Genomic DNA, 17595 nt, shown 5'->3' with positions numbered 1-17595 from the left:
ATAGGCTTCCCTGGTGGCTCAGATGGTAAAAGAATCTGCCTGCAATGCAGAAGACCCAGGTTCGATCCTTGAGTCGGGAAGATCCACTAGGGGAGGGCATGGCAACCCACTCCAGTATTCTTGCTGGGGAGTCCCATGGACAGAGGAGCCTGGCAGGCTACAGTCCACGGGATCGCAAAGAGTGGGACACGATTGAGCCACACACACAGCAATAGAATCAGCAGAGGCAAGGGGGTCAAGAAGCTGAAAAAGAGAACGTAGTGAGATAAGCCAAGAGGCAGGTGATTTTACTTCATCCCTCTCCAGTCCTGACTGCTTCACAGAGGGAGCTACCCGAAACACCAATGAGCATGTTCTTTCCCTCTTAAAACCTTCCAGCAGTCCTGCAGGGTCATGGGGTCAACTAAAGAACAGGCTCCTTGATTTGAGAGTCTGGGCCATGATTTGGCCATGATTTGGCCCCTAGCTTCATTTCTCCCCACAGAGGTCCCATTTTAATATTGTCCTTAGAGCCGCAGGAGGCTTCCTCTGCAGAAGCCAGTCAGTTGATCCACAATGGCCTTTTACTCCTAAAGGCCGAGTACCAGAGAATTCCTTCTGCCTGGCTGCCTTCAGGATGGCACCTCAGCTCTTTTCTGCCTTCACACTCTATATTGATTGTGGAACTAAGTGGGTTTTGATCCTTCTTTATATCCTGACCAAGAAATTTTCAGTTGCTTTCATATTTCCAGGAATTGTTCATATTTCCAACAACCCAGCGTATATTTCAATGAGTAAAATCACCGTTTTTTTTCTGCCACTGAGGAGGAGCTTAATGTTCTTGGGGAATTTGTGACTAATTAATTTCATCTGAATAATCAGCACTTATAATCATGTTAAACAGCTACAGCTTAAGCATTTTGATTTGCTTAAGTAATCTTACCAGAACCTGTACAAAAATTTTCAGCTTTAATGTTGACAACCTGTTCTTTAAAAAAAAAAAAATTCTTTATTTATATTTGCATTGGGTCATTAGCTCTGGGGCTTTCTCTAGTTTCAACAAGTGGTCTCAGTAGTAAGCTCGCAGCTTAGTTGCTCTGCGGCATGTGGAATCTTCCTGGACCAGGGATAAAACCCGTGTCTCCTGCATTGGCAGGCACCAAGGAAGTCCCTTAACAACCTGTTACTTTCTTATTCAAATATGAGAGTTAGGACTTCTAGAAATTTTATAAACATCAAAAATTTTTAAACGAAAGTGGCCTGTTTAGTACGTTTCATTTGGATCATATATGGGTATGGTGTGAGGTGTAGACCTAATCTTATTTTTATCTAAATGGCTACATAGCACCATTTATTAAAAGTCTATATGTGTCCCAAAGATGTGAGATATCAGTGTTATCATATAATGAATGTGTCTTTAGGTCTGTTTCTGGACTTTCTATTCTGTTCCTCTGGTCACTGGTCAATCTATATGCCAGTGCCACACTGTGCTAATTATGGAGGCTTTGTCTTAATGTCTGATGGAGCTAGTCCACCTGCATAGGTTTTCTTTTTTAGTATCTTCCTGAATATTCTTGCATCTTTGTTTAGCCAAATAAACTTTAGTATCAATGTTCCCAACTCCATAAAATAAAGACTTTTTGGTATTTTAATGGTACTACATTAAATTTATTAGTGAGAGCTGACATCTTTATGATGCTGAGTCATCCTTTTAAGAATATGAAATGTTTTCCATTTGTCAAAGTCTTCTTTTGTGTCTTTCCAGAATAATATTTTTTCATGTTAATTTTGCACATTCTTGGTAGGTTTATGTCTACATATTTAATCTTCTTAGTTGCTATTGTAAGTTGGGGTTGCACTTCAATTATTTCTCTAGTTATTGTTTATGTGCATGAAGGATATTGACATCTATCAGTTAATTTTATATATGGCTGCTTTGCTGAATTTTTGTACTATTTGAGTGGGTTTTACCATTGACCATTTATTTTCTAGAACTTTCCAGTTACACTATTATGTCAAGCAAAGATATAGCTTTACTTTTTACCAAATCTTTTGTCCCTAATTGATTAATCTTTTCAAATTGTGTTAGCTAATATTGCTAACATACTATTGAATAGAAGTAAAGGTAATAGATACTCTTGCCTTGCTCCTGGTTTGACTGGAAATTCAAACCAGGAAATCTAGTATTTCTACATTAAGTAAAACAATAGCCTTAGAACAAAATTTTTTTATCATGTTTACCAGATCAAATTTACCGGGTCAATTCCTATTTTCTCGAGTGCTGTTAATAATAATTGGTATTGAATTTTTGTCAAAGACTTCGTTCAGCCTCAATGGAGATAATTATATTTTTCCTTTGTATCTATCAATATTGATTTCCTAATATTGAAATGACCTTAAATTAATAGAATAAATCTCAACTGCCCATGGTGTATTATTTTCTTAATGTGGTTTTGGATTGCATTTGATGATATTTTTTTCAGTCCTTTTGTAGCCATATTCTTGATTGATGCTTGATGGTCAGCAATTTTTTTTTTCTACTTTCTTTGGAATCTTTGTCAGATTTAGATATCAAAATACTCAGTTTGTTAAAGGAATTAGGATATCTTCCTTTATTTTTGTATCAGTATTTTTAACTAGTTTTCTATTTACTGCTATAACAAATCGCCACAAATGTAGTGCTTTAAAACAGCACAAATATGTTACCTGTTTGTTGTAGAAGTCAGAAGTCCAGGGTGGACCCCACTAAGTTGAGATGGAGATGTCAGCAGGCTGCATTCATTTCTGGGGCTTCTACAGGAAGCTCCTCTTCCTTCCTGCACCAGCTTCTAGAGGCCACCTGTAATACTCACTTTAGGGTCTCCTTCCATCTTCAAAGCCAGCAGTGGTGTTTCTCTGAAATTGCCTCTCCTGCTCCCTCCCCCACATTTAGAGATGGCCTGTGATTACTTTGGGCCCCCTGGATAATCCAGGATAATCTCCCTATTTTAAGGTCAGCTCATTAGCAACCTTAATTCCTCCTTGCTTTGCAGCATAACATAGTCAGAAGTTCTAGGGACTCGGATAGTAGACATCTTTCTGGGGAAGGAAGGCATTATTCTGCCTGCCACAATCTTCAGTGCTCTAGAGCAATTTGTAGAACACTGCAACTGTCAGATCTTTGAAGGTTTGATAGAAGACGATGGTGAAAATATCTGGGCCTGTGTTCTTGTGGGTGTGGCAGTTCTTTAATAATTGTTGCTGTATCCTCTGTGGAAATTTGCTGTGTTTAAACTTTCTCTGATGGGCTTAATTTTGGTAATCTATATTTCTTTAGAATGTTATCCATATAATAAAGGATTTCAAATTTATTTATATAGAGGCCTGTTAACGATTTTTAATTCTTTTTTCTGTTTTCTTCTTGTCATTTCTTATTTTATTTGTATGTTCTCTCTTTTTCCTTGCTCAGGTTAGCTAGTGGTTTGCTATTTTGTTAACTTCTTGCTGCTAAATCTACTGGTTTCCTGTTCTCTCCTGCATTAATTTCTGCCTTTGTCTCTACTTTTTCATTCCTAGTGCCTTTTCTTGATTTGGTTTGTTCCCATTTTCCAGTGTTTTTCAGCTAGGTATAGAAGCCATTGATTTACATGCTTTCATTTTTCACTTATGAAAGCATTCCCTGCTATAAATTGTGCTCTCATAACTGCTTTAAATATATCCCGTATTTTAGGGATTTGGCAGTGTTTAGTGGTTTTTAAAACTTTTTAAAATTTCAGTTTGTGGTTTCTCTTTCATCCAAGAGGTGTTTAATTGGAGGCTTTCAAAATTTTTCAATAGATGACCTTTTTGTTTTTAGTGTTGGTTAATGATTTCTATTTTCATTTTATTGGTTAATAATCTCTTTCATTGCATTGTGATCAGAATGTTGTTTGTCTTATTTCTAATTCTTGGAACTTACCAATGTTTCTTTATGACGAGTTTTTATGAACAGTTTAAAGACTCTTGATGAAAAGATACATTTGCTTACATTATCAAAACACAAAGTTCAGTATATATCCATAAGACCTACCTAATTGATTCTTCTCTGCTCTGCTTGTTTGTCCACTTGAACTATCTTGAACTAAGAGTGAGAAACCTGCTTCATTAAGTTGGTTACTGTGTTATTCTAAGTATAGATATTCATAAGTGTTTTATCTTTATTATAAATTTGGCTTTGGGCATTAAAAAGTACCATTCTCTGTTAATTTTAGGCTTGAATTCTTATTTGTTGACCTTCAAGATTGCTACTCCTGTTTTCATATTCCTGTAATACCTTCATCCATCTGTTTATATCTTATCTTGCTGAATCATTTTGTTTTATAGATCTCACCAATATAGCATATAGTTGGGTCTTACCTTGTGAACTGAATTGAGGACCTTTTTCTTATCATTTGGTGAAATTAGCCCACCATCCTCATTGAGACAGCTGATATGCTTGGTCTCAACTCAATCATATTTTACAGTTATATCTGTTATGTTCTATTTGCTGTGTTTATGTTCCCAAAGCTGTTCAACCCTTGTTCAATCATTTTAAAGAATAGAATTAAGGAGCATTTCATTTTTATTTTAGTGGTTGCCCTTGTACTTTCATCAGGGTTTTATCATCTGTGGCGAAAGAGAGAGAGGAAAGTGGTAAGGTGGCTGTGACAGTCTGCTTTCCCCCATGCTTGTGTAGTAAAGATAACAATGGACAGTAGCCCCTTTAACATCTTGCACTTCTTCAAAGCTCCAAATCGAAAGAAGAGTCTAGATGGATGTCAAAGCGGTTTCTCTGTCTTTGACGTTATCTGTGCAGATAGACCCAAGGATTAGTGTTGTGCAGGGGTCTTAAGCCCCGACCCCACAAATGTTAGAGCAACAGCTGTGTTGTTGCATATTAGCAGGTCTTTATGCCCTGAAGTTCTTCAACTTTAACTGGGGTGAGTCTGCTCAATCTTCTTTTTAATATTTATTTTTATTCATTTTATTTGGCCGCACCAGCTCTTAGTTGCTGCGTGCTGGATCTTCAGTTGCAACATATGGGATTTAGTTCCCTGACCAGGGATTGAACCTGGGCCCTCTGCATTAGGAGTATGGCGTGTTAGCCCTTGGACCACCAGGGAAGTCCCTGAGTCTGCTCAATCTTTCATGTATTTCTTCAACATGTCCTGGTACTTACTGTGTGTCTGGTGCTGTGCTAAGTGATAAGGCTCTCATGGAGCTGGTAACCTTGTTTGGGAAGATAGACAGGTCAGAAAATTGTTTCATTGCCAGGGTGAGAAGGGCTACAAGGGAAGAGTAGGAGTTTCTGGGAGAACCTTAACCTGGTTGGGGTGCTGGGGGCTTGTCTTAGCAAAAGTAAGAAGCCATATGCTGAGATCAGTGACACATCCCTCCCATTCCTGCAGTGATCCCGGTCTGCTCTTGGTGAGGCTGCTGCTTCACCACCGTATGGTAAGGAGGGTCAGGGCACTGCGGCAGACACCTAGATTGGTCCAAATCCTTTCATCCTCTCTCTATAATGACCAGTCAGTCACATCACTGATTAATATTCTGCTTGTGGTCCACAGTGACCATGCTTCTTACCTAATGTTTGTCAGATAGACAGACACACTTGGCAGCTTTGCCAGCTGCTTCCCATCTCGGTATCTGATTCTATCAGTTATCCAATCTTGTCCAGCTTGTTTATCCAGCTAGTAAAGATCATGTTGAATTTCACTCCTCTTACAAGAATAGTCAGCTCTTCTGAATATAATGCAGAAGAGTCATCCTAGTCACTGACTTAAAAAGAAAAAAAAAGGTACTGTCAAAGACTAACAGATGAAAAACAAAAAAGATTGTCATACCTAAGTAGCAGCCTTCCTACTCAGCTATTACAGAAAGGTGACATTTTTATAGTTCTCTTTTGATAAACATCTAAGAACAGAATAGTATATATGTCATTTGTTTCCTTTTTTTATACCCTTAATATTCTAGATCCTGGTTATTACGTCAGAGGTGTTTCAGAGCATCTATTGTCTGTATGCAAATGATCCTAACCATCAACTATTTCCAGTTTAAAGAATTCTGGTTTGTATTTTCCCTTTCCAGCCCGTTCTCACCGCATTGAAATCTCTAGATGGACTGTGTTTGGTAAAAACTACGCATATTTTCCTAGCGGCTCCGTTTATAAAATCCAGCTCAGGAGTTCACATTTTCGATGCATGGAAAAAGGAGGAGCAGGGACAGTGGAATCAAAATAAACAGATGGTTGCCTTGACGATCTGTAAGAGGCTCTTTCATGATCGTATTTCATGGTTTTCTTTTGAAATACATAGTGAGACAGACATACAGTTTTTATCTCGTTGATTTCCTGCCAGTGGCCCCATGACTGAGAAAACACCTCTGCCAACAAGCCGCCACCACTGAGTCCAGTCTGGTCCTTCCCACATCACTTAAGGAGATGGTCACGGGGACCTCGTCCCAAGCCTGGTGGCTGGTGCTGTGGGTGTGGACGAGAGTGAGGCTCAGCAAGAAGGCATGGTATTTGGGGGAAGACAAATGTAAACAATGATGATTACATGGAACAGAATGTCATGAAATCACAGAGGAGAAAATTCACTCCAGCAGGAGGGTCAGGCAGAGGAGGTGAAGTGGTGGGACTGGTCAGGTGGGTTTGAGCACAGGGAGCCTTGAGTCCCACAGGTGATTGGAGATGAGGGGTGGGTAAGGAGTTCCAAGTTCAAGGAAGACAGAGAAACAGGAATAATAAAGTTGAATATTTTAACAATGACTTAGCCCTTGGTTTCTACTATGTCAATTTAAAGTTATTTGTACGTAGTTAAAGTTATTGTACATTTGTGAATGTTCCTTGATGAAAAAAAAAAAAGAAATAGTACAGTAGAGGCTCTTGATTCAAGTTCTGAAAATGTGGGGCAACTTCATAAATGTGTTTGAATTTCCTTTTATATTTTTATATACCCACATGCCTTATCTAGATTATAACACAAATGAAATCTTGGGCTTCCCTGATGCCTCAGTGGGTAAGGAATCGCCTGCAATGCAGAAGACACAGGAGACATGGGTTCGATCCCTGTGTTGGGAAGATCCCCTGGAGAAGGGCATGGCAACCCACTCTGTATTCTTGCCTGCAAAAATCCCATGGACAGAGGAGCCTGACAAGCTACAGTCCATGGGGTCGCAAAGAGTCAGACACGACTGAGCACACACATACCCACATCCCTTATCCAGATTATAACACAAACTTACAATTGTGTAAGCCTTACAGATAAAAGCCTAGTGGTAAAGACATGGCTTTGGAGTCAGATGTGAGTTCAAGACCCTGCTTCGTCATCTCACAGCCTTAGGTACACTTGACCAGATGTACAGTCTCTGAGCATCATTTTCTCATCTGCAAAATGAGGACAGTAGTAGAGCTTATTTCACATTGCCTTCACATTGCCCTGTTACATGAGCTCTCTGCATGCAAGCACAGTGCCTGGCATCTGCTAATGATCAGTTAATGTCCGTCATTAGTTATTGCTGTAAAACATCGAATGTTTGTGAGGTTTTATCTGAAGAGGTATCCCAGTAGACCTTTCTGTAACCTTTCTAAATGTTTGTTCCTTACTCCTGTGCAAAAAATATACCAGGGGTAAAAACCATCTCAAGCTTTTTTATTTTTTAAAAAAATGATAGGATCTATAATTTCATTTTTATTTTATTTATTTATTTTTGGCTGTGTTGGGTCTTCGTTGCTGTGTGGGCTTTTTCTCTGCGGTGAGCGGGGGCCACTCTCTAGTTGTGGTCCTCGGGCTTCTTATTGGGGTGGCTTCTCTTGTTGTGGAACATGGGCTCTAGGATGTGCAGGCTTCAGTAGTTGTGGCAGGTGGGCTCAGCGATTTTGCGTTTCCCGGGCTCTAGAGCACAGATTCAGTAGTTGTGCACAGGCATAGTTGCTCTGAGGCATGTAGGATCGTCCCGGATCAGGGGTCGAACCCGTGTCTCCAGCATTGGCAGATGGATTCTTTACCACTGAGCCACCGGGAAAGTCCTCAGACTTTTTTAAATATTAGCAATCAAAATGTCCCAGATTTCTTCAGCCTGCGAGGAAACCTTCACAGGTTTCCTGTGAAACCTTCCTGTGAAGGAAGTCTTTGCAGCTTCCTGGTGTGCCACATCAGAGTAGTCTAACCCCTCATTCTGTATGCCTTCAAGAAGTTCAACCTTTTTTTCAGATGTCCATGCACTAGGGGAACTTTTTAGAAAATTCTTAGGTCAGCCTTTGGCTTGGCCATGTTGTATAGGCCAGTTTATCTCCCCCAAAGTGAGTTTCACGGAGCATTTTTTCGCATATAGAGGCCCCGAGAGAAGGAGCTGTCACTGTGTCATCCTGTCCTAAGACCCCATCCTGATTTCTTCAGTGACTTCTTCCAAGAGCATTTTGTCTGTGCGAAAGACCGCGTACTTCCAGGGAAATCTCAGCCTCAAAAGACAACAGGCAACCCCAGATTGTGAGGTGTAATTCCCATCCCCAGCTAGAAGGAACTAGGGTGCCTGAGGGGAGGGATGGCTGGTTCCAGGTCTGTAGCAGGAAATCGCTAAGATTTTTAGATGAGCCTAGGATACAGAACTGTGTCAGAAAGCGGAGAAGGGGGACAAACGAGTTGTGTCCAAAGGACACAGGGGCCAATAAGAAGGTGCTCCCACTGGTCAGAGAAGAGCATCAACTGAGCATCTAAAAAGGGTAATGAGTGCAATCGATTAAAACACATTGTGTATATTAACATAGAAATAGGAGTTTATCATGATGCTTTGAAAAAGCAAGAGAAAGCAAATAACCTCATTGGATACCATTAGGACCCCAAGTCTTCATTCAGAAAATTGGCACTTGAAAAGAGTGAGCATTTATCTGGTCTTTCCTGGACAACCTGTATTGCTGGGAATTGAAATTGCCCTGGTTGATGCAAAAAATTCTTCCCTTATAGAAAAATTCTAGCTAATAAATGTAAAAGGGTAGGTAGAATCACAACATCGTGTTGTAATGCCCAGTGAAATCACTGATTCCAGTAATAATCAGTAACAAATGGGACTATCAGATGAACCAGTGATGGGACGCTTTGTGATGGAGGAGATGAAGCCATCACATCCATATTGTAGCATCACTGAAGATGAACTCCCAGTCGTTGCTTTCCGACAGGATACAGAATGATGCCCACGAGGCCCCATCTGAGGTGTTGCTGCCCGGAATCTCACTCAGTCTAACGAACTAAATGTTATTGACAGGATTGTAGGAACAGAGAAAATGACATTGCAAGGAAACACACTGGCAAGTCCGGAATGTGGGACAGTCTATGAGCCAAGCAACCCAGTTTCTGAACAAATCAATGGCGGGGTGGGGTGGGGGGAGGGAGGAAGGGGAGGGTAGGGCTTTGCTGTCAGTGCCAGAGGCAAAGAGATTTAACACCTAATACAACCTGCAGACCTAGTTTGAGCCTGATTCAAGAAAACCAACTGTAAAAGAACTTTCCTTCAGGAGCCAGGAAAATGTTGTTAGAGACTCGGTATTGGATGACAAAGAAATATTGTCCGTTTTGTTCGGGATTTTAATGGCATTGTGGTTTGTAAAAATGCTCAGAATTTTCAGCAATGCATACTAAAGTATGTAGGGCTTGGCTTTAAAGTTCCTTAACCAAAAAGAAAGAAAGGAAAGGGACAAGTGAAAATAGAGTTTTAAATTTTGATAAATTTTGACTGAATCTGGGTGATGGACATATGAAAAAATTTTATAAAGGGATCGATAAACCAATGTGCCAAAATCTTGGTAACTGTTGAACCTGGAAATGGATACAGGAAGGTTCTTTGTATTTATCCCTCTGTTTCTGAGTATGTTTAAAAATTTTTTAACTTCTAAAAAAATAAACATGGTGTAACTCTAGGACACTGGTACGTTCCTCAAAAGCTGGGTTATTTGCTCTGAGACCTCATCACATGTGCCATTTGAGCAAAGCCAGTCCCCGGCCCCTTGGCACCCTCTGTGCACAAGAAGAGAAGCTGAATCCATCTTTCTCTGGGGCAGCCTCCCCTCTCTTCCTTGTCTCCTGTGGGCACTGCTGGAGTAAGCACACTCAGAATAAGCCGTCATTTTCTAGGACAGTGCAATCTAAATCCTAATTTAGATGGAAACCATTTCCTTGGGTGCAGAAAGACAGTTCTGCCCAAAGAAAGCCTTCTGCACATGGCTGTGGGGAGACGGTCAGCTTCTTGGAACCTCCCTGTCCTGCTGCTCTGCCCACAGTAGAGGCTTTGCTCTGTCTTCACTTGATCAGACACCGATTGTGCAAGGACTGGCTACACCTGGGGGAATGCAGGCCACCACTTTTCTTGTTTTTAATTGTGGTAAAATGCCCATGACATAACAGTTATCATTTTAATCATTTAAACGTACGGTTTAGTGGCATTTGGTACCGTCACATTATGGTATAACCAATCTCTAGAACTCTTTCCATCTTGGAAAACTGATACTCTGTCCCTATTAAAGATCTCCCCATTCCCCCCTCCCCCAGCCCCTGGCAACCACCATTCTACTTTTTGTCTCTATGAATTTGACATCTCTGGCTACCTTGTATAAGTGGAATCATACAGCATCTGTCTTTTTTTTTTTTTTTTTTTTTTAGCATCTGTCTTTTTTGACTGACTTCTTTCACATAGTATAAGTGGGCTTCCCTGGTGGCTTAGATGGTAAAGAATCCGCCTGCAATGCAGAATACTCAGGTTCAGTCCCTGAGCTGGGAAGATCCCCTGGAGGAGGGCATGGCAACCCACTCCAGTATTCTTGCCTGGAGAATCCCATGGACAGAGGAGCTTGGTGGGCTACACATCATGGGGTTGCAAAGAGTTGGACATAAGTGAGTGACTAACAGTTTCACTTTTTACTTTTAGTGTCCTTAAGGTTCATCCACTGTAGCATATGACAGAATTTTCTTCCTTTATGAGGCAGAGAAATACTGCATTGTATGGATGGACACATTCTGTTCATTCCTCTGTCGATAGACACTTGAATTACTTCCACATCTTGGCTTTTGTGATCAGTGCTGCTATGAACATGGGGGTACCAAGCCGTTGCTTTTGCAATATAAAGTTTTTCTCTCAAAGTGTTGAAAGTTCCAGCAACAGTTTTCAGCCCAGGTCCTGTCAGCTTCTCTCTCTCTCAGAGGTCTGCCCAAGCTCCCTCCCACAGAGGACAAGCCTGTGTGCATGCGTGTGTGTGTGTGTGCATGTATGCTAAGTCGCGTCAGTCATGTCTGACTCTGTGTGACCCCATGGACTGTAGCCCACCAGGCTCCTCTGTCCATGGGATTCTCCCGGCAAGAATACTGGAGTGGGTTGCCATGCCCTTCTGAACCAGGGGATCTTCCCGACCCAGGGATGGAACATGCATCTCTTGTGTCTCCTGCATTCGCAGACGGCTTCTTTACTACTAGTGCCACGTGGGAAGCCCAAGCCTGTGTGAGAGGGGGGCAGCTCTGTACCTCCTGACATCATAGAGCCAGGCAGTGGTCACTGCCTTCTCCTGGTACACTTTGTCTGAAAACAATCAAAGGAACAGGTGCTGGCAAGATGGTGAACAGTGGAGATTCCATCCCTCACCGCTGTTCCATTCCCCAAGGACCAAATGCTGTTGGATGAATGGCATTTTTTCCAGTGGCTCTATTGTACTTCATTGCAGACATATATTGTATAAATGCATGTGTGTGTATAGTTTTGCTTTGTAATTTATGAAAGCATTATCTCATGCAACAATGTATTACAATTCCATACGATGGACAGGTGCTGGATATCCTCTGTATATACTCTTGTATATCTGTGTGTATCCTCTGCATATACTCTTGTATATTTGTTGTTGTTCAGTCACTTGGTTGTGTCTGACTCTTTTCAACCCCATGAACTGCAGCATGCCAGGCTCCTCTGTCTTTCACTGTCTTCCAGAGTTTGGTCAAACTCATGTCCATTGAGTCAGTGATACTATCTAACCGTCTTACCCTCTGCTGCGGCCTTCTCCTTTGGCCTTCAATCTTTCCCAGTAGTCTGGTCTTTTCCAGTGAGTCAGCTCTTTTCATCAGGTGGTCAGAGAATCGGAGCTTCAGCATCAGTCCTTCCAGTGAATATTCAGGGTCGATTTCCTTTAGGATCAACTGATTTGATCTCCTTGCTATCCAAGGGACTCTAAAGAGTCTACTCCAACTTATATATGAGAGTGTCATTGTCGAATAGAAGCCAATCTGTTGGGTCAAAGTGTATGTACATTTAAAATCTTAATACAAGCAGCCGAAAGAAGTAGGTCAGTTTACTTGTTAGTGTTAAAGATTTGAGCTTCGTCTTTCAAGTTTAAGGCAAACATTCTTGTCTGTTTTTATTTAATCACTGGATATCCTTGACCTCTCTACAACCAAATCTAAATAGCCTGTGCTACTTAATTAAAATCTTCTTGGAAAATCTCAAGTTAGTAAAATTGTCTAATTTTAACTATTTTCTGCTTCCTGTCTTAGGCAGATTTAATGGGCAAAATTGTAATTGTATGCAGATGGTAAATTTCAGGATTGGTCCTTTGAGGTATCAGGAAGTCTAAAGTTAATTTTATAAATATATGCATCTCATTTTAAGGATTATGCAAACATTTTTAAAATATATCTCTTTTGAAATTAAAACAAAAGAAAAGAAAACCCTTCACTTCCACCCGCTTCCCTTGTTAATTTTGAATTGCTTGAAAAATTGCAGATTGCCCAGAAAGATCAAGTCCTCTAAGACTTTTATGCTGATATGCCCAGGAAATGTGTCTGCCCCACACCCCAATTTTAATTACTTAAGCCACTTGAACAGTTTGTGACTGTCAGCCCAGACAAGTGATTTCACAATTATATTTCAAATATAAAGATTTCCTCCAATGAGGCAGAAACTGTTCCTGGCACACACATTTGAAAAGGAGCGATGGGGTGGTTCCCGGCCAGGCAATGATGCCCTGAGAGGTGGGTTGCAGGGAGGAAAGGCCATCTACATCGCGTTGATAAATATTTTTAATTCTCGGGGAAGACAGAAATCCAGTACTGGAGCAGAGCCGCGTCTCTGCCAGCCCCAGCGTGGTCTTCAGCCCGGAGCATCCCTGGACGCCCGGCTCTTTTGTGCTTCCTGCGTCCTCTCCAGGCGTGTCTGCGTCGCGCGGGGGAGGGGGGGGCGGGGTGCCGGAGATCCCCTCCCGGAGGAGGGAGGCAGCGGTACCTGCTTGTTATGCGACTACTGACTCGCCTCGCGGGGAGGACTCCAGTGGCAAAGTGACCCTCCCCTGCGCCTGTCCCCTCCCTCCCTGGCTCCCGCCCTCGGTCTCCCCGCAGCAGGAACCTAAGGCGGCCGCCCTGCGCTCCGCCTGCTCCTCCTCTCCTTCCTCGGGCTCCCGGATTCCTGAAGTTATTAGGAGAAATAAGGGGACCACATGGAAGTTGGGACAGCTCCTAGCGGCGCGCCCCTCTCTCCTGGGCATCACCTCGCCTTAGGGATTACCCGCTGACACGCTGAATGAAGGAGGTCCCCCTGCCAGCCAGCCTGCCGGGATGGGCCACTGCTGCTGCAAGCCTTATAACTGCCTTCAGTGCCTGGACAAGACGGTACTTTGCCTCCCACACCCCCGCTCCCCTCTCCTTCCGAAGGGCCAGCCGCCTCTGTCTCTGCCCCCCGGCATGGCATGTGTGTGTGCACTTGTGAGTGGAACAGGATATACTGCCCTGGCTGGCAGTGTACTTCCCCGTGCTGAGTCGTGAGCTGTGTTACTCTGCAGTGTCTTACATAATTGTCTTTCTGCAGCCTCGGATGTAACTGTTGCATTCTCTTGAAATGTTGAGGGCTCTGCTCCAACATCTTGAAATCCAAACTGCCAAGAAATCCTTGGAATATTTTGACTGCCTTTTAATGTACCTGCGAGAGCTGAGACATTCCAGGTGGGGGGGAGGGGGAATTTAGATGAGCTAGACATGTTTTCTCTTGGCCAACCGCTAACTTTGAAAGTTTGCCACTCTCTGTGACAAGCAGTGTCCATCCTTGTAATTTCTGTGCTTAAGGTCAGAGATGCAAGCCTCCCCCCACTCCCACCCCCAGTCCAGTTACGCTCTCTGTACGTGTGTGCATCACGTAGGGATGCGGAACACAGAGGTGAAGACTTAAGGAGCCAGAGAGGCTGAGGGTGTGTTCCAGTTTTCACTGGAAGGGAAATTCACAGCCAGGGAACGGAGACCAGAGTGTGAGCAAGCACGGGATGACAGTTCCAACACAAAGCCTTTCTTTGCCATTGACATTTGACTGCGAGCTTGCAGAGGGATTAGGAGATGCTTTTAATTTCACGACTAGAAATGTGCTGGCAAGAACTCTTGCCTCTGTGATATGTTTTATTATCACACATGTTTGGATTTCTCAAAGATGCATGAAATGGAATTTCGAGAGAGGATGAAATTGCCTCCTTTCTACTTGTGGGCGTCAGTTATATAGCTTGAGGTCTAGTATGTGACCAGGTGAAGAGAAATAAATGGCTTAATATAAAACTCATTAGAAGGAGGTCACTTGGGAAAAATTGGTTACTAGTTCTGTGGGTGACCTCTGACCCAAAGTAGACTTATACACCACCTAGGAAAATTAAACTGATACATTAAAAGTCACCTGTTCCCTTCTTTTCCAGTAGAAATGACTATCTCAATGGGATTGGGTTTTGCCACCATGACTGAATTAAAGTATTTATGTAGATATTTATGTGCTCTAGACAAATAGAAATATGCAGCATTTGTACTTAGTTTTCTGTACTTGAATCCAGCACTGAAGTGATTAGGCCCTTTTTTCAAGAGAAATGGTCACCAAGTGGTTTTGAAGAAAGTCTTGTAACTAATAATTATAGAAGGGAAGGATCTGTTGCATGCACAGCAGTATTATAATGTTCGTATTTCTAAGCTCTGATATAAAAGTTTTAGAAATAAAAGCTGGTTAAAAGTCTTTTTCGAGAAAATATATTTTAAAGTGAATCTGTCCTCCTTTTTTGTTTTGCATCAAGTTCCTTGAAAAATATTATCCCTGTGTCAGTCTTTAAATTGGAGATTTTAAGAAAGATAATTAAATGCTGTTTCTTCTCTTTAGCAGTGTGATGTTTAAGTGACTTTCAAATGTTTTAGCTTTGAAACTTCACACTTAAGGCAAGTTATTCTTTCCTAATGAAAACTTAAAAAGTTGCACAGCATTTTCAACTTTCTCATTAAGCTTACAGTGACATTTCTTGATGTATCTTTGCTATATTTTAGAATGATATGCCCATTGCAGGTTTTATAGATGTTATGTCCATAGGTGGTCATCTCAGGGATTAGGGCTTTCCATTCTTAATTAAAAATTGTACTTTATTTAGTTACCCACCTTTTAGCATAACTTCATAAATGGTATGCCAGAATTGTTAGTTTATTCAGTAGTTACCTGTTGGGCCAGGCATGATACATCTAGGACTGTTATGGAATTCCAGTCCAATCTCAAACTCTGGAAATCAGTTTATTCTTTAAATTCCACCATAAAATCCTTTAGTCTGTTCATCAGCTCTGACAATCCCAGGATCAACATGAAAGAGACCGGATAAAATGGTTGGTGAGTTGTTTCTGATTACTTCAGCCCATCTTGTTGTTGTCGTTGTTTAGTCGCTAAGTCATGTCTGACTCTTGTGACCCTGTGGACTGTAGCCCGCCAGAGTCCTCTGTCCATGGGATTTCACAGGCAAGAATGATAGAGTGAGTTGCCATTTCCTTCTCCCGGGGGTCTTCCTGACCCAGGGATCGAACCTGTATTTCCCGCATTGGCAGGGGGATTCTCTGCCACTAAGTCACTAGGTAAGCCCTTCAGTCAGTTCAGTCGCTCAGTCGTGTCCCGACTCTTTGTGACTCCATGAATTGCAGCACGCCAGGCCTCCCTGTCCATCACCAACTCCTGGAGTTTACTCAAACTCATGCCCATCGAGTCAGTGATGCCATCCAGCCATCTCATACTGGCTGGGAGAAGGTCGTCCCCTTCTCCTCCTGCCCCCAATCCCTCCCAGCATCAGGGTCTTTTCCAATGAGTCAACTCTTCGCATGAGGTGGCCAAAGTATTGGAGTTTCAGCTTCAGCATCAGTCCTTCCAGTGAACACCCACGACTGATCTCCTTTAGGATGGACTGATTGGATCTCCTTGCAGTCCAAGGGACTCTCAGGAGTCTTCTCCAACACCATAGTTCAAAATCATCAATTTTTCCGCACTCAGTTTTCCTCACAGTCCAACTCTCACATCCATACATGACCACTGGAAAAACCATAGCCTTGACCAGACGGACCTTTGTTGGCAAAGTAATGTCCCTGCTTTTTAATATGCTATCTAGGTTGGTCATAACTTTCCTTCCAAGGAGTGTCTTTTAATTTCATGGCTGCCCTTAGTCCATCTTAATAAACCATAAAAAAATAAAAGGAACATTTCCCGCCCCGCCCCCCAGCCCCTGAACCATACTCTGTATAAATACAAAATAGAAAACTTTATTTTGTGAAGCAAAAATGCCTTTGACAGTTTGCTCCTAGGGCGGGTAAAGATGTTCTGAAACATCTTGAAACAATTAAAGAGACCTAAAAAGGTAATCAGTTTCAAAGGTGGGCTAAGAAATAATAGTCTTAAGATGATTCTTTAACATTAATTTATTGGGAGGAAGTATGGAATTTTGCCTAGAGTAGAAAATGCATGAAAAGTTTGTTAAATGAACAAATGGTTTTTAAAGGTTGATCATGCCTAAGTATTTTAAGTTTAAAAACACGAGTAAAAGCATCAACAATATTTCTTGCTGGTTTGCTCTGTGCCCAGTTATTTTGGGGACTAGCAAAGAATTCTTAAAAGGCACAGCCTGCCCTTTGGAGTTTACCAGTTATTTGGTTCTATTTCCACCTTTTCCAGAGAAAATGCAAGTGAGGCAGGCAGCAGTAACACGTGTGCAATTAAACCAGTAGAGCAAGACTAAAGTATTGTTAAGTGAAAGTTATGTGGTCCTCACCATTCCTGTTTTTGGAATCCAATGGAAGGAGAAATCAGTGCTGGAATCAAAAGCAAGGTTTCTTGGAGGAAGTGGATCATGACTTGCATGTTGAGGAATGGGGTAGAGTTTTGAGAAGGACGGTAACTCTAAGCAAAGGGAGCAGAAGTAAAGATGTTTTAGCTCACTTGGGTGAAAGGTGAGAGTCAATATTGGTACACACTAGCTCATAGGGAGTGTGGGGAATGTTTACCAGACTGAAACCCAGGCTGTTTTTTAATTTGAGTTAAGAAGAGATAGGGATCCATGTTGGGATTTGAGCAGGAAGCCAATCTGTAGAGAGACTCATTCCACAGGTATCTGGAATGGAAAGGTGTGACCCATGAAGCCTGCTGGGATGCCCAGATGGACCCCCAGGAGTCTGTCCACCGGTGTACTCAGTGTGGGCCAGGCTGAAGCCGGCAGCTCTGCACATACAGACACCTCCCAGAGCTGGTCCTTCTTAGAAACGTTGAGTTACTAAGGGAAATCAACTAGATGTACAACTAGAATGCCAGCCCATTTTTTAACAATAAGAACTA

General features: G+C 42.0%; 1 protein-coding gene across 3 annotated transcripts in view; it reads left to right on the top strand.

Annotated features, from left to right (window-relative positions):
• Positions 1–17595, top strand: part of MTUS2 (microtubule associated scaffold protein 2) — a 247571-nt gene that overhangs the window by 174036 nt on the left and 55940 nt on the right. Inside the window, exon 1 of one of the 3 annotated variants that reach the window (XM_065902033.1) lies at positions 13508–13613. The exons of the other annotated variants lie outside the window; for them this stretch is intronic. Within the exon in view, the coding sequence (XP_065758105.1) occupies positions 13560–13613 (54 nt within the window). The 5' untranslated portion in view covers positions 13508–13559. Of the gene's footprint in view, positions 1–13507; positions 13614–17595 lie in introns of those variants that run through there. 3 annotated transcript variants of the gene reach the window in all.

Source organism: Muntiacus reevesi, chromosome 11 (assembly GCF_963930625.1).
Source record: "Muntiacus reevesi chromosome 11, mMunRee1.1, whole genome shotgun sequence".
Classification (NCBI taxonomy): Eukaryota; Metazoa; Chordata; class Mammalia; order Artiodactyla; family Cervidae; genus Muntiacus; species Muntiacus reevesi.
The sequence above is the reverse complement of the archived record's forward strand: the minus strand, read 5'-3'. Positions and strand labels throughout refer to the sequence as shown.